The sequence below is a fragment of the Nymphaea colorata genome, chromosome 3 (assembly GCF_008831285.2).
Source record: "Nymphaea colorata isolate Beijing-Zhang1983 chromosome 3, ASM883128v2, whole genome shotgun sequence".
Lineage (NCBI taxonomy): Eukaryota > Viridiplantae > Streptophyta > Magnoliopsida > Nymphaeales > Nymphaeaceae > Nymphaea > Nymphaea colorata.
This window is the reverse complement of record NC_045140.1, coordinates 22003633-22020088: the sequence shown is the minus strand read 5'-3', so window position 1 is coordinate 22020088 and position 16456 is coordinate 22003633. Positions and strand designations below refer to the sequence as shown.

General features: G+C 41.3%; 4 protein-coding genes across 15 annotated transcripts; 3 read left to right on the top strand and 1 right to left on the bottom strand.

The window, feature by feature from the left end:
• Positions 1-947: 947 nt before the first annotated feature.
• Positions 948-2721, top strand: LOC116251193 (UDP-glycosyltransferase 91C1-like). The gene has a single exon (XM_031625307.1). The coding sequence runs from the start codon at positions 965-967 to the stop codon at positions 2402-2404; it is 1440 nt and encodes a 479-aa protein (XP_031481167.1). The 5' UTR covers positions 948-964; the 3' UTR covers positions 2405-2721.
• Positions 2722-3871: 1150 nt separating this feature from the next.
• LOC116250392 (putative UDP-rhamnose:rhamnosyltransferase 1) lies at positions 3872-5272 on the top strand. The gene has a single exon (XM_031624021.1). The coding sequence runs from the start codon at positions 3872-3874 to the stop codon at positions 5270-5272; it is 1401 nt and encodes a 466-aa protein (XP_031479881.1).
• Positions 5273-8594: 3322 nt separating this feature from the next.
• LOC116250862 (proteasome subunit alpha type-6-like) lies at positions 8595-12695 on the bottom strand. 12 transcript variants are annotated; one of them, XM_031624831.2, is made up of 8 exons: positions 12491-12695; positions 12135-12223; positions 11888-11960; positions 10530-10612; positions 9719-9797; positions 9542-9616; positions 9242-9365; positions 8595-8810 (listed from the first exon to the last, which is right to left on the bottom strand). In XM_031624831.2, exons 1-6 carry the CDS (start codon positions 12522-12524, stop codon positions 9552-9554), a joined length of 423 nt encoding a protein of 140 aa, XP_031480691.1. In that variant the 5' UTR covers positions 12525-12695; the 3' UTR covers positions 8595-8810; positions 9242-9365; positions 9542-9551. The 12 variants fall into 12 exon arrangements, 5 of the variants coding, with proteins under 5 accessions (XP_031480691.1, XP_031480692.1, XP_031480693.1 ...); XR_004171536.2 differs by lacking the exons at positions 9542-9616; positions 9719-9797 and having other exon boundaries at positions 10504-10612; positions 11884-11960; positions 12074-12223; XR_004171537.2 differs by lacking the exons at positions 9542-9616; positions 9719-9797 and having other exon boundaries at positions 11884-11960; positions 12074-12223.
• Positions 12696-12919: 224 nt separating this feature from the next.
• LOC116250861 (60S ribosomal protein L21-2) lies at positions 12920-16146 on the top strand. Its single transcript, XM_031624830.2, has 2 exons — positions 12920-13295; positions 15658-16146. The coding sequence occupies exons 1-2, from the start codon at positions 13059-13061 to the stop codon at positions 15913-15915; spliced, it is 495 nt and encodes a 164-aa protein (XP_031480690.1). The 5' UTR covers positions 12920-13058; the 3' UTR covers positions 15916-16146.
• Positions 16147-16456: the final 310 nt, after the last annotated feature.

The window sequence follows — 16456 nt, the reverse complement described above, 5'->3', positions numbered from 1 at the left end:
GACGACAAATTTAAGTTCAACGGCTGATATTAAGCATCCCAATTGTTTGATTGGTCAAATTGGATATCTAGATATAAGTGTGAATATTCGGGCATTGCTTACTTAGATATTAGTATGAATGTAAGTTGTATATAAAACAGATCCGCATGTAATGCTGGTTATATGCACAAGTCTATGTACCTTTGCATTGTGCATAGGTTCTTGTTTTGTACATGTCATTGTGCACAGGTTCTTGTACATAACACGTATGTGTCAAAACCCAATAAAAGTAGTCAAAAAGAAGGTATCACAGGTTGTGCGTCAACTCCAGACCTATTATTGTCTTTCAGCTAAAATTTTCTGGCTCTATCACTATTGTGCGCGTTGAAATGACCCCTACATGTTTCTCACCTAGTTTTCCCTCAAGGGTTCCTCCTTGAACAAAATCAAGTTGGCTTCAATAGTTTCGTATAACATAACATATTCGACACTTGCTTAACTACGACTGCATGAACGAGAGTCCGTGAAAGAGGTTTTTGAGAATTGTTTCCAACCCTTGATCACCTTAGATGTAAATTTTAAAAGTTTGAGCTCATTGTTTAAATGCACGCCAACTTTTTGCAATTTTGTGTTATATATGTTGAGTGTAGCCTCAACTTGTTATATTATTGAAAGACAGCACTACGTGGCATGCAGATTGTTGATTGTTGGCTAGCTTTACTTTATTGATACTAAAAGAAGTTAAGAAGGTTTCAAAATCATGCGTGAGCATTTGACGATAATAAAAGTTGTTTTGTTGTTTGTAGCGCACCAATTGCTTATTATCAATTGTGGGCGACTCACATGATCCACGGCTTGGGGATTGAACGTCGTTCAATGACAGTGCACCAATTGCTAATTATCAATTGTGGGCGGCCGCCATTTTTTTTTGTAAGCTGTATTTGATGAACTCGAAAGCTTCGCTTGTTCAACTGCATACCCTCCCATGTCCCAACCACTCAACGCCGGCGCCGCCATGGAGGAGAGCAGAGGATGCCATGTCGTTGTTCTCCCATGGCTGGCCTTCGGTCACTTGCTCCCTTTCCTCGAGCTCTCCAAGTCCTTGGCAGCCAGAGGGATCAAAGTCTCCTTTATCTCCACGCCAAGGAACTTACAGAGACTACCAGTGATACCCCCACACCTGGCCTCCCAGATCGATCTCGTCAACTTCCCGCTCCCCTTCGTTGATGGTCTGCCGGAGAACGCCGAGGCCACCGTCGACCTCGAGCTGGGGGACGTTCAGTACTTGAAGAAGGCCTACGATGGGCTCGAGGCGCCTTTCAGTGGGTTCGTAGCAGCAACTTCGCCGGACTGGATCATTTACGACTGCGTCACTTTTTGGGCGCCTCGAGTGGCGATGAGGTTCGGCGTCCCAAGTGCGTTCTTCAGCGTATACAGTGCCGCAACGGCATCATTCATGGGCCCACCCAGGTCATTAGCCGGCGACCGTGGCCGGTCAAAGCCCGAGGACTTCACGGTGGTGCCCAAATGGATCGACTTCCCGTCCACCGTCAAATTCCGTCACTATGAAGCTGTCTCCTGGTCCAGCGACCTCGGGGAAAACGTTTCCGGCGTGCCGGATCCTGTACGGTTTGTCACTGTCATTGAAGGTTGCCAGACAGTACTGATAAGAAGCTGCATGGAGTACGAGGGAGCCTATCTCAACGTGGTGAAGGAGATGAACGGAAAGCCAGTCAAACCGGTGGGCCTGCTCCCCCCAGCTCAAGACCTTTGGGACTCAACCCCGGTAGGCTCAGAGTGGGGTAGCCGGTTCCGGTGGCTAGATGAGCAAGCCCCCAGATCTGTTGCGCTTGTGGGGTTCGGAAGTGAGTTCAAGCTGAGCGTAGAGCAAATGCATGAGCTAGCCTTCGGGCTGGAGACCTCAAACCTGCCCTTCATATGGCTGCTAAGGAACCCACTCGGCGTGCCGGAAGAAGTGGACGTGCTGCCGGAGGGCTTTCGAGCCCGAGTGGCTCCACGGGGGCTCGTCTGCGTGGGGTGGGCTCCCCAGATCAAGATCATGGCTCACCCATCCATTGGAGGGTACTTGTTCCACTCAGGGTGGGGCTCTATAGTAGAGGCCCTCCAGTTTGGGCTCCCACTCATCCTTGCACCAATGATACTCGACCAAGGTTTGAATGCAAGGCTAGCAGCGGAGAAGAAGATTGGAATAGAGATAGAGAGGGATGAGAAGGATGGAAGGTTCACAAGGGTGGAAGTTGCCAAGGCACTCAGACTAGTGATGGTTGAAGCTGAAGGGGAGCCACTTAGGGCCAAGGCGAGGGAGATGATGCCAATTTTCGCTAACAAGAGTCTCCATGAAACCTATATGGATGAGGTGGCTGAATATTTAGTTGGGTACCAAAAGCAGAGGTGCATGAGTTAACATATGTTACTTTTGGTGAGAGAAAGTTGTGTTGCAATTTGGAGTGTAAACAAACGAGCCAAGTTTGGCTCGAGCCACATATTGCTCGGCTGGAGCTCGAGTCAAGCTTTATGAGGTGAGCTCAAGCTCCCCTTGGTAAATTGAGTCGAGCTTTACTCATTTAAACTCGTATCACTTGATATCTGTTTTTGTTCTTAGCTGTTGTTTCACCCATCGTTGGTAGGTTTTGTTGATATTCTTTCCTTTCCATCGGTTTGTTGTCAGTCTTCATCAGCTGGCAAGCACAAGTATTTATAGGGAAACAACAAAATAAATGGAATACACGATCACCTAAGCAACTTGTTTATGTCAATAACTGTACTAAATATTGAAGTAGGGTCATGTAACAATAGCTATAGTGCCAAATAAACCTGTCCCAATATTTATTGTATAGTCATGGGGCACTCACAAGGTATCTTTGCTGCCAGACCACCTCATAAATGCATTTTCCTCTTGTATGAATGACTAATTTCTTGTGAAAGATGACAACAATTTAGCATTGCCAATTGATCACGAAGCGATTAAGACTTTTTTATGTGTGAAGGTTGAGCAATTTTTCGTCCTAATTTATCAGGATTCATTAATATTGGCCAAGAAATTGCCGAGGACAAGTTTAGCTACCAATAATATTGGCATTACCCTAACAAGGAAGGAATGAAAAAAACCTATGATGACCTAGCTATCTAGGACATGCGCATATGGAATCAAAATTTTCCTTTAATTGGGCAGCAGTCACTGGGTGGAGCAAGTGATTATGCAGACACTTAAGTTTAAGAGTAGATAACGGACCTCCCTCCAAACCAGGATTGGAGCACAGTTTACATGCATAAATATTTCGGGCAAGCAACAAGTTCATCCCTACTATAGGCCCCTCATTTTCCCTGCTTATGGGGTTCTGAGCTGTATTCGGTTGGATGTAGTATGATTTCAAAAACTAAATTTTTGTATGTGCTTTTATTTCAAATGCCAGCATGTTCATAACCTTACACATACATTTGTAAATCAGTTTTCATTGAGATATATAAACTGAACAAGTTGTAAAGTTTTAGTAAGTTTAGATCATTGGTCTCACAATATCTCGTTTATGCATTTAAATTAACAGATCCAAATGTGGGTTTCGAAGTTTGGGTTTTCATTTCAAGGAAAACAAACTCAAAAACTAAATCGATAGTGAATTTCCAACTACTTTTGAACTAAAGAAATCACACACCCTTTGGTTACGTTTCTGGAAGAAGGAAACTTGAAAGTTTAAAGATCACGTTGCAGCGGGTCCCTTCTTCCTTCCAAAATGCTCGGTCATGGGAAGATGGCCTGTCATTAGACTTGCACGTTATGGCAACGGATTGAAACGTAAGTCACCTTGCAATTCTCATGTGAAATTATATAAATTCTTATGCCTATAGAAAAGCGAGTACAACATCTACATCCATGGCCAGCGTACTTCATATAGTGCTTCTACCATGGTCAGCCTTCGGCCACTTGCTTCCGTTTTTCGAGCTCTCCAAATGCTTAGCTCTCAAGGGCCTAAAAGTATCATATGTTTCCACCCCCGGAAACCTGAAAAGGCTGCCGCCAGTTCCTTCAAACTTAGAAAAACTGATAAATCTTGTGCAACTTCCTTTACTCTCAGAAGGGAAACTTCCCGAGAATGCAGAGGCCACCATTGACATGCCATTGGAGAAAGTCCAATATCTGAAGAAAGCATATGATGGCCTTAAGGACCTCTTCGAGAAAGTCGTCGTTCATGGCTCCCCAGATTGGATAGTCCACGATTTCGTTCCCTCTTGGGTACTAGAAATTGCAGACAAATACAGAGTGCCAACTGTGTTCTTTAGTGTGTTTTCTGCTGCCACTCTTGCCTTTCTAGGTCCTCCTGAGCATCTGCAGTCCAGAACATCCCCAAAAGACTTTGCATACGCCCCCCAATGGTTTACCTTCCCCACATCCATCAAGTACACCAACCATGAAGCAGTTTCCTTATGCAGTTCTCTCAATCAGATTGATGCTTCTGGTAGGAGTAGCGCAGAGCGCCTTCAGGCGGCAATCAGAGGTTGCAAGTTTGTTGCCATAAGAACTTGCAGAGAGTTTGAATGTAGATATGTAGATCTCCTTAACCAACTCTACAAGAAACCAGTAGTCCCGGTTGGCATACTTCCAACATTGGTAGAAAGAAGAACTAATAGTAGTACTGAAGACACTCTGGTGAATAGAACTTTTAGGTGGTTGGACAAGCAAAGACCAGGAACAGTTCTGTTTGTTGGATTTGGAAGTGAATATAGAATGACTAGAGAAGAGATTCAAGAGTTAGCTTACGGGCTAGAGCTTTCTGGGCTGCACTTCATTTGGGTTTTAAGGAAACCGCCATATGTGAACGATGAGAATGGTGTGCTGCCAAATGGGTTCGAGGAAAGGACCAGGAGCCATGGGGTAATTTGCATTAACGGCTGGGTGCCACAGGTGGAGATTCTGGCACATAAAGCCATTGGGGGGTGCCTGTTTCACTCTGGATGGGGAACCATAATAGAGTCCCTGCAGTTTGGGCATGCAATGATACTGCTGCCCATGATGGCAGATCAAGGACTGAATGCGAGATTGCTGGTTGAGAAGGGAATTGGAGTTGAAGTGGAAAGAAAGGAAGATGGGACTTTTACTAGAGAGGGAATGGCCAAAGCCGTGAGATACGTAATGGTGGAGGACGAGGGAAAAGTCTTCAGAGTTAGAGCAAGGCAGATGAAAGCAATTTTTTCCAACCAGCGGCTCCACGATGACTACCAACACAATTTCGTCTGCAACCTTTACAATTATGCGCATGATCATACCAATGTCTGAGACATACGTTCTTTCTTGACCAAAAAATGGTGGATGACATCTCAACACATCCTCCACCAGACCATGCTAAAAAAGGAGATTTTCTTGTTTCAAATATTACTGGGTGGCGTATCTGCACCACCGAGTGTAGGAGAGAGCGAGCTAGTGTAAGAATTTTATGTTTGGAGAGAGGGAGTCAGTGTACGAACTTCCTGTTTGGACGATATGTCATTTGCTTTTGCTTGAACGCTTAGCAAACTGCTTCATCACCATTTTCCTCTTGTTTGCAAACCAAACACCTCAACAATTTGCTTGAGTCTATGATATAAAACATACATAAAATGATTAATCATGACTTATCCGCTTAGGAACACGTCTGATTTCATGACTTATCCGCTGAGGAACACGTCTGATTTCAGTTCTACATTCATACGTGTCAATCACATTAAATCACTGGCCGAAAGAAGACAAAGATAGACAGTGAAGATACTGCTTGAAGCTCAATAATTAGTAATTGCTGTCACAGCCTGCATTTGTGCACAGGTATCATCTGCAACATACCGTGTCAGGCTGTCAGCCTGACTATACTACTTTTAAGCGCACAATCTGCACCACAACCGAGTCATAGGGTAGAGCACAGACCTCCTGCTAGATTAAGCCTGCAGATGGCAGAGTCCATTCAAAAAGCTGCGGAAGCGTACAACCGTTAAGTAGACAGAAGCATACTCAGAGGCATCAGTGGATTCTAATCACGACCAAATTCTTGCATTTTTGTGGAAACTCAAAATGGTATAACCAAATAATCAGAGGAACCACTAGTCCATTGGTAGAATTCTCTGGCAGAACGTTGAGATTAAAAGAGAAGCGGATGCTTGGAATGGTATAGTCCCAGCAGAAGTAGAATGGTGTTGGAATCATCTAAAAAGAGAGTATCTTGACCATGAATTACACACTTGGGGGTATGATAATACACCCGGAATCATAAACTGCGAGACACGAATTCGAGAAGGAAGAAAGCTTGGAATCAAGGTACAGATCCTCAATCAACTGCTCTGGATTACTCTTGAACAGTTCTAACTTTGCAGTCCTCAGTAGAACCAAAACAGGAAAGTGGAAACCAAAGAGAAGTTACTAGCATTTGGTTACTGAATGGTAAATTGAAAGCCGATTTTCTACTGAAAGCACACAAAATTTACACCGAAAAAGCGCAGCATGTGCGCACACTTCGCCTCAGCATTCATGAACAGATCATTTTCACAAAAAAGTAGTGATGAAACAGGACAATTTGTTTGAACTTTTGAAGCTCCATATTGTTCCTCTTGCATTAGGCGTTTTTGGGAGGCAGCAGCATGTGACTCCCTTCTTACCCACTCCATGCAACAATAAGAAAAAGTACGCAACATCAATGCTTTTGCTGACTCGGTAGCATGCTTTCTGCTTTCACATTGCAAGCTCTGAACCTGGCAAAACAAGCTTTGTCAGCAATATGGGCGGCTAAAGAAGGCCAGTTTCTAAGGCACGCATGGGCCAGAGCACCCGCCCTGCAGCGTCAATAGCAGAACCAAACCACAGACGTGAAGTAGCAATTAAATGAATGGTCTTGCCACCTTAAATATCGTCGCTCCCTTGCTTTGTTTTGCCCTTGCTAACCAGGGGTCGGAAGCACAAACAGGATGGCTCCTTTCTTCTTCTTCTTCTCCTCTGGCGACGTTTCAGCTGGTAAGGGCAGCACCTCCAGGTCTATTGGACGTGAGGATTGGCCACCGGAAGGAAAAGAGTCGGCGGGATGAAAAGGGCAGTGGAGAAGCGCCGGTGCTGGCCCAGGGTGGGAGCTCTTTGTTTCAGTCGAGCAGTGACGCCTTGCTTAGTAGTTAGTTGCTTGGCGTCCATGTTGAACGCATCGCATAGTTGCTTGGTGTCCATGAAAGTCTCTTTTCGTTGTTCTAATGGAAATATTCCATACTGGATTTTGTTTGTTTATGTGCTGCGATAGTGCGATATGCTTTCTTTTCTTTTTTTTCCTTTTCTTTTGCTTTTTTTTTTTAGTTGCCCTGCAGGGGTATGGCTACCTCAGAGGAATCAACACAAGAAACTACACCCACGGAGAGCAAGAAAATGACCCAGAAGGAAACGATCAAAGAACAACTAATGCACTTGGATCCCTGATTCAACATAACTCTCTCTCTCTCTCATACACACACACACAAACACACACACACACACGCACACACACAGACAGAGCTGTAGGTAAAGGGGATCGCTTAGACCAGTTTGATGGCATCTTGCTGCAACAGATGGTTCCGGACGCCTTTTGCCTGCTCGTGCTTAGGTTACGTATTAGTGAGTGAAAAAACAAGCATTTGTATCACGCGCAAGATCCAAACATATACCTACCTGCATAGGAGGAGGTTAGAGAGATCATTTCTGAGGGGGCGAGTTGACAACAGACTGAGTGGGAAAGGGAGGAGAACGCTGGAATTTCATGGATCTGATGAAGTCTTGCCATGCTATGCTACACAGAAACGGAATTGTTTTTTATAAGGGTCGAAAGCCAAGCACCATGCCTTCAAAACCAATCGTGGTTCTTAAGCTTCTGTTTTCGTATTTAGTTTCTTTTCAAATATTCTGATATGTCAAAAGCGTTTGGCAGATACTGTAATAAAATAGAGGATGCTTCATCACGATTTATGTATGACGAAGAGAAGCTAGATTTTAACAAAATTTGAAAAAAGTAAAGCGATTGATTGAAATGCACCCTTTTTGATATCAAAAAAAGTTTATTGAAGTGTTCATTTTTATTAACCATTCGAGAAAGAAACGTTTTTCCTATCCAAGAATTTCCAGATCAGAATCTACTTGTTCGCTTGCTTCTTGGTTCATGCTTCTTGCGCAGCTTCTCCCACACTCCGTTCCATCCTAGCAGACACCTTGTCGGTAAATATGAAATTCGTAGTTACAACTCATCAGCAGAAACAAGCCGCCCATTAAGAAAGAAAAACAAAGCTTCTGCAGTTCTAATTTCCAACTACAACATGCGAACATGTAAGTGCTACACTATAACTCGGGATGGACAAGCTCAAAAGGATCTTCTAATAAAGGAATATCTTCCCCCAAGGCTATCGCAATACATTATTTTCTCCACCACTGAAGAAAAGCTCGATTTTTTATATTTTAATACTGAAGAATAACGTAAAAATTTTCGAAATACTAATGAAAAATCTCCCACAAATGCAGCACGTTCGAAACAGTAAAAAATAATCAAAATAAGCATATTCTGATTGTATTGCAATATATAAACTTTTCTGCAACAAACCTCATTTTTCATAATTTCTTCGCTTAAAAATTTAACATAAATGTTCCAACCTCTCATAACAGTATTACTCATAAAATGCAGGACGTGCAATCGCTATCCGCATATGTCACCACATAATGTGAGGCATCACCAAGGATGTTTTACAGGGCTGCAAGAGACATCAGCCCAAAGATCTTTTACAGGTTCTGCAAGAGACATCTTGAAGGCCTCAGCATCCTAGTGCAAATGTCCTTTCTGCAAAAATACCTTACAAAAATAGCTTTCACTGTCATTTGAGGAGAAAAAGTAGAACAATCATCTTTATCAAAAGAGATTTCTTGACCACCCACTAATTTACAGCAATAATTCTACACACATGCAGTTATGCGACTAACAGACACTTAGAGAAAAGCATAAGAAGGATCTATCACATTGACTGACGGCATAAAAGTACCAAAACTATGTCCATCCAAATTTGGTTATCTACTAGTAGCTCATTCACCTAATGTTCATCTCCAATTCCATCCTAATTTTCAGAATAGTCATTCCTATGATGGTCAAGTTAACAACAGTCAACACAAATATTCGAATGAGGGTCCTGTTCTGGTGTATGATGCACCACAACTTCACAAATGCAACTTTCTGAGAAAAATATTTGATAAATGGAAAAACAACATAGACCATATAGAAACATTTACCTGCACAGTTTCCTCATAGGTAAATGATTGATTGTTCTTCATTTTTGTTTCCAGAAAGTCAACTTCTTCATTTTCTTTTCAGAAAGTCAACTGCTTCCTGCTCTTTCAACCGAGCACTTGTTGCCTGCAAATATACAAACATAAGTGAATACATGCACAAATATTCTGCACCTTTTAGGAACAAAAAGACAACAAAACAACCTGAAAAATCATGTGCACACTTGATCATTGAAAAAGAAATTAAAAAATGTAGACCACAATTTCACATTTCACATGTTGAGACAAATCCAATGTACATACTGTCTCTGAGTTAAACGAGTTCAATTTTATGTGCCTCTTGGATGTTATGGTTACTGTTCCTCCCCTTCCACCCCCCTTCACCACATAAATTATATATGAACAAAATAATAGATGAGAATAAACAGTCAAAATAATAGATGAGAATAAACAATGAAATGAAGATTCACATTTACACACTATGACCAAAATAGTGTCCAGCAGGATCACATTTGAAGAGTTGAGGCACTAATTCTTCATCAATACCCAGGACCATCAACTTCAAAAACGAATGAGAAAGAAATAAGGAATAATGAAGTGTTAAGCAAGCAGAAAGAATTTATAAGACACTTGTTGATCAATATGCAAGTCCGGTTAAAATTGATAATGTGAAAGAACCTTCTCAAAAAAATATAACCCAAAAAAAAAACACAGCTAACACCAAGCGGCCTCATATAGGCACGTTGTGTATAAACTTCTGATTTGTCAGCAATCCTGCACATATTAACGGCTTTATGATCCAAGAAACTTCAGAAGCAAAAACTCTCATATACTTCATGGCCATTCAGACTGCATTTATGAATATGAAACACAGCAGAAGCTAAAGGTTAAGTGCATAAACAGATGGGACCTTAAGACTTTCAAGGATCAGCTGACTACATATGTGACATGAAGCATTAACCAACAGAACTTCCTTCAGTGCTGGATTATTTGAAGACAAAAGGGTGGAATGGCCCTGCCCAAACTTTTAAAAAAAAATTCTCAAACAACCCTATTCCCCACTCATTAAAAAAGGTACAAAGATGACATGAATGAACATCCCTCCCCCTTCTCTCCGGCCAGAAAATATTTTCTGACTCCAGCCTGAGGGCAAGTGGGCAACGGAAGCAAGACTAAAATACCAGCTTATATTATCTAACAGGCTTAACCAGAATAAATGGGAGGCAATTAATTCAGTATAAATTATCTTAAACCCTGAAACCAACATCATCTTGAATCATAGAGTAGTCACTTTTGTGATCCTCTCTTTTAATTTCCAATGCATGCATGGCTCATCTGAAAAGGCCTTAAAGATGACCAGCTCTTTCCCTACACCTACAAAATGAAACAAAGACATCCTTGAGTTCTTAGGTGTCCAAAGAACATGTGCATATAGTTACATGGTGTAGTTAGAAAGGGCCACAAACTGATATCAGCTTGACCATGAAAGTAACAAAGGCAGATGCAAATGCTCCTTGTTAGACTAAATACATCAACAGTGCAATGAAACAATGTATTGCTTTTCATGTTATGCATCACCTGGATCATGTGATTCATTCCACATGGACAATGCTAAGATCAGGCCTGGATAAACTTAGAAAAGGCAGAAAGGCACTGGATAGTGAATCAACGACAGAACAGCTGATTGTAAAATTAAAGATGTAGCATGAAATTACCCTTTTGTTGGTGAAATTATTCTACCTTGATTAGCATACATTTTGTTCTTGTTCTTGCATAGATCGCAGTAAGCTAATAAAATTCTATTAAGCGTGATGTGAGTGCCAAAAACATTTGGTTTGCATTATCATAATCTTAGCTTAATCTAACAAAGCAACACAGTTAGCCAGAAGACTGACCAAATTAATTAAATTCAGAACATATAAAATAAATACATACTAATGCAGATATGCTCACCAAGAACAAGGAAATTGCACAATCACTTTGCACAAAGTCCACAAAAGCATGGAACACAGTGAGTAATTTAAGAAATACGCACTTCTTAACGCAGAGCTACTCAAAAAAAATGAAAGAAGAAAAGGAATGCTTGACATGTTGTTTAACCTTTGACCAAAATATGCAACCTAAAATGTAAATATAGAAACTATAGAAATAGTTATAGTTCAAGCAGCACATAAAGTACAAACACAAAATATCATACCATTTTCCAAGACATCTACTGGCATCTCATAACCTCATAGGAAACAAAATTCTGCTGCTTAATTTCTGGCTTGCTGGACCAATCATTTTGAATCAGCTGAGAACTTCTTTTCCAGAAAAGTTGTGCTCAATAAATACCAAAGATCAAGAAATTGGAAAAGAAACAGAATTCGGAAAGAAATAAGGAGTAAGGATGCACAATGTAATGCAGCAACAACCCTGATCACCGATTGACCATTTATCTTATTTTAAATATTCATGTTCTGATACAAATACATCATAAAAATTGCACACTTTGACAACTAATATAGTGAGAACATAACAATCAAATTCAGTTCCAGCATGCAGCGCAGAAAATTAGAACATTCTAAACAACTGCATATGTAAAAATAGAAAGCGAGAGCGAGCGAGCGAGCGAGAGAGAGAGAGAGAGAGAGAGATGACATTACATGCCTGTCGCCAGCAATCCAAGATACTTGCTGTTCGGGAAGAGACGAGTAATGCTCGTCAAGTCCAGAAGCTTGTCCTGCAGACGTAGTATAAAATCGTACAGACACCAATTTAAGAACACATGGTAAATAAGCACCACCCCCACCCTCCACCCAAACCCAAAAAACACACACACACACACACGCACACCTCAAATTCAATAACAGGCCACGACGACTCAGTTGAGGAACTAGAAGCCGCTAAACGGGACCTTCATCTGTGTGACCACGCAAACGGAATCGTTCCCACGAACGCTGATTGAAGTTATACTGGGAGCCTTTACTGCCTTCAACGCATACTCTGTTCAAAGAGTAGAAAAGTCTAAATTCTTGGCTGAGAAACCACCGTCGTTCCTAAACCTAACCTCAATTCTCCAGCACTTTCAGCGATCCAATCACGAACATAAACAAAAAGGCAAGAAAGCACCATTTGGTCTACTAAGCGTTACGAAAAAACCTAAATCTAAATCCGTGGAGGTCAACACTAGTGCGCGTAGACCGTAGAGTTAATGGCAGATCAGCGCGAAAAAGAAAAGTGAAGAAAGGAAGAAAGGGGTAATCGACGTACCAACTTGGTAGAGGCGATCCTCAGGGAAGAACATGGTAACGTGGCGATCTTAACCCCCTCCTGTTCCTCGACTCATCTTTCTCTCATTGGCCTTCTTCTTCGAACTCTCTCGTTCCTCTGGATTGGAGGTTCTTGGAAGAGAGGAGGCGGGAGCGACTCGGGGTTTTTGCCCAGTCCCGGGAAAGCGCCCGCCCGGCAAAACATTCTAAATTCCGCGATGGCTGTAAAAACAAAAAAGCGTTTTCTCGAATAACTGTGGGTACTATAATGGAAAACATTGTAAAATAAAGGATCAACGTTGTAAAATAACCCATAACCGACACCATTCCTGGTTGTTTGTGTTCCCTCGCCCGCTAATTCGGTTCGGATGGTTGAAGTTGAAATCGGGCGCTCCAACCCAACCCCGATAAACCCGTAAGGCAAAACCCCTCGTCCATTTCTAGGGTTTCCCCTGTCGCCTCCGTCCCTTTTCACTCGCCGAGAGGAAGCTGCAGGCCCAGCACCCAGCACAGGAAGAAGAAGAGGAGGAGGAGAAGGAAAAGCCGGTGGTGTTGCTGGTAGCGGAAGGATGCCTGCAGGTCATGGACTCCGGTCGAGGACGCGGGACCTCTTCGCCCGGCCGTTCAGGAAGAAGGGGTACATTCCCCTGACGACGTACCTCCGCACCTATCGGATGGGAGACTACGTCGACATAAAGGTGAACGGCGCGATCCACAAGGGAATGCCCCACAAGTTCTATCATGGCCGCACTGGCAAGGTCTGGGACGTCAACAAGCGAGCCATCGGTGTCGAGATCAACAAGCAGGTTCCTCCCTCCCCTACATTATTTTTATTCACGTTTTCTCGTTTACGGATTAAAAGGATACTTTGGTTCAGCAAGTTCACGTAGTTTACCTTCAAATTTCTGTCTTCATTTCCTTCGTAAGCATTAAGTCCGCAGTTGTTTGCTTTTGGGTTTCATTTAGTGGGTTGTTTAGATGCATCTACTTGTTACGAAAGCGTGGGCATAAATGGGGATGCTTCTTTTCATAACGCATGTCCTGGGTTATTCCATTTCATTGGAATAAATAGCTGCATTCTACTGCTGTTTTAATTTGGTTGGATTGAGTTCGTGATTGCCGGTATGGTTCTTGATGGCGTTGGTTTGAGAACGTCTGGGTCAACAGGAAGGAAGAGCGACTGTGATTCCGTCGCGAAGCACATGAGTGGAATGGAACAGTTTAAACAGGAGAGCTTTATAACTTATAATGATTAACAAAAAGAGAGAATCAGAGGGGTTATTAGTTTAGGGATCATCAATGATGCCTTAATTACGCAAATGTCAAATTGCAAATGGGATTTAGCGTCTCCGTCAAGTTTTTTATAACTTTTTACATCATCTGTCGAAATAGTGTGTGATTCGGTTACTGGATGCTGTCGTTTTTGGCTTCCGCCTGCGAGGGTGTGTGCATTTAGAAAATAATGACGCCTATACTGAGGGTCAGGTACAACATATGAAGATTGCAGCACATGATCTTATGGGTAAATAAGCACACAATAACATGGCAGAAATCAGAGAGCAGTTTATAGTTTATACATAAGATGACATTCTGATGCCTACACTAGAATGCATTATATGACATTAGGTCATCCTTGTTTTGGCCCATAAACAAGAGGGCCTTCTTGATTACATGACGCAGTTGAGAATATCGAATTGCTGAGTGTAAAATAAGCTAGTTCTTGGAGTTACATATTGTTTCATCGTTACCAAGTGATTGCGCAGGTTGTTATGTGCGTGATCCTTTTGACCAGTGATATATTGATCGGGAAGACAGATGCGGTACAGCTGAAGATAAATGGATAATTTCATCTTATCTATGAACTATGCCTTTTATTTTGCAATATTTTATTACTTGATGGATCTTGAATGAGCTCAGTTGAGCAAATTCAGTTTCTAGTCAGTATATTCTTTGTAGGACAGGGAGGCATGGAAGACATGAAACCTGCTACTATGCATCATTTAGGCACACAATATTCTATATAAACCTTGTTCATGAGACGTGAAGATGTGAAATGTTGCTCTTGTAGTTATCACTTTCAGACATATGCCAAGTTGGATCTTGGACTATAAAGTGTGGTGTTGTTCTGTTCCTTTTCAAACCGTGCCAAGGTTGGCCATATTTGATTCTGAATTTGTGTCTCTGCATACCTACCTACTTCTCTCTCCCTATATATATGCACAAAACTGCATAGTCACAAAAAATGCGTTATTTTCCAAACAAACACGAGAAAATGAAATGCCGTTTTAAACTTAAAAAACACATTTAAAAAAAAAACCTTAAAAACAAAAAAAATGAACACGTTTTTTTTTTCATTTTTTTAATGCCAAACAATTTTTTTCATTTTCTATTTTTTATTTGTTGTAAATCTACTTATTTTTTTATGTTTATGTTATTATTTTTTCACTTATTTTATTTTCTGCTAATTTTTAGTTTTTTTTTTTATTTTTTTTTACAAAGATCGTTTTTTCCCTTTTTTTTCATATTTTTCAAGCCCGTAGTATTATACCCAAGAAAGACCTTGTCATTTAAAACTCCCGAAAAGTTATTTGTGATTATGATACGCACACATAGACATAGATGCTTTCATTGTTCGGGCTTTACCTCTTCCACTATTTTCAGGTTACAAATCAACTATTCGGAGGCATGCATAATGTTGAAAAATGTAGGACTAAAAAGAAAATTAAACATGTGAGGTGTGAACCTGATTTACAAGGATTGTGAATTCAATTCTCTTCGATTTGTTGGCTTATAAAACTGATCTAGTCGTCAAAAAGCACAAAATTTGTTTGTTCCCACTGTTTTGGACATTCTGCATCCATCTACATGGTTAATTTTCTGAAGAAAAGCTTAAAATCACCAGGCCACATGATACTAGATAATGATATGCATCAAACTGAAGCACAAGACTGGTCTTTTCCCATTTGGTTTCTGAAACTCATTTAACGAGTTTGAGTTTAGCACCATCTTGCTTACTTACATAATCTGCCTACTACGTTTCTTATGGGCACCTAATACTATTTTATGTTGTCATTTTTGTGCATTTGATGCCGTTATCATATCGATATTTGGGAAATTTGTAGCATACAGATATTGATTGCTAATTGGTATCTGTTTGTGTAATTCTAGGTTGGGAACAGGATCATAAGAAAGAGAATCCATGTAAGGGTGGAGCATGTTCAGCCATCACGATGCAGAGAAGAATTTGAGCTGAGGAAGATTAGAAACGATAAGCTGAAAGCAGAGGCCAAAGCCCGGGGAGAGAAGATCAGCACTAAGAGGCAGCCTGTGGGTCCCAAACCCGGGTTTATGGTGGAAGGCGCAACACTAGAGACGGTGACCCCAATCCCGTACGATGTTGTGAACGATCTCAAGGGTGGATATTGATCCACTTCGTGAGGTCTCTATTTCCTCCTTCAACATCTTGGTCGTTGGAGTCTCAATTTTGATTATGTGTCATTTCATCGTGCAAAACTTAGATTCTTTTTCGCTGCATAGGATACATTTCTACTGGAGTTGAGCTATTCGATTAACTTTTGGTCTACAAATGATAGTTGGATATTTTTTATCGCCTCAAAGATAAGGTTTTGCGTGAGCAATGTTATGCATTTTTCTTCAGATTTTTTTGTTTTTGTAGCATGTTTTTCCTTGGTGAGCTTGAATATTAGGCCCAATCCTGAGTTCTGATTGCCCATGTCAGTGGTTCAGATTATGGTCTAATATTGGATTTGGAACTCAATAAAAAAATTCACATCTAAAATGAATGTCTAAAACTCGATTGGTTCCATGTAGAAAATTAGCATAGGGGTTTGTATCTTTTATTTTTCTCTCAATTGGATTTCAATTCTAGTTAATCGATGTTCAAGTAGTCGGATATGGTTGTAGTTATGTCTGGTTTGAATGCGAACGTTCCATATCCCTGGTTCCC

Excerpts from the sequence above, each read along its gene's own strand:
- LOC116251193 (XM_031625307.1), top strand. The coding sequence starts at position 965 with ATGTCCCAACCACTCAACGCCGGCGCCGCCATGGAGGAGAGCAGAGGA.
- LOC116250392 (XM_031624021.1), top strand. The coding sequence starts at position 3,872 with ATGGCCAGCGTACTTCATATAGTGCTTCTACCATGGTCAGCCTTCGGC.
- LOC116250862 (XM_031624831.2), bottom strand. The coding sequence starts at position 12,524 with ATGTTCTTCCCTGAGGATCGCCTCTACCAAGTTG. Across the intron at positions 11,961-12,134 it reads GCGTGGTCACACAGATGAAG|GACAAGCTTCTGGACTTGAC; the intron begins GTCCCGTTTAGC and ends CTACGTCTGCAG. Across the intron at positions 10,613-11,887 it reads TCTTGGATTGCTGGCGACAG|GTGTAGGGAAAGAGCTGGTC; the intron begins GCATGTAATGTC and ends TTCATTTTGTAG.
- LOC116250861 (XM_031624830.2), top strand. The coding sequence starts at position 13,059 with ATGCCTGCAGGTCATGGACTCCGGTCGAGGACGCGGGACCTCTTCGCC. Across the intron at positions 13,296-15,657 it reads GTGTCGAGATCAACAAGCAG|GTTGGGAACAGGATCATAAG; the intron begins GTTCCTCCCTCC and ends GTGTAATTCTAG.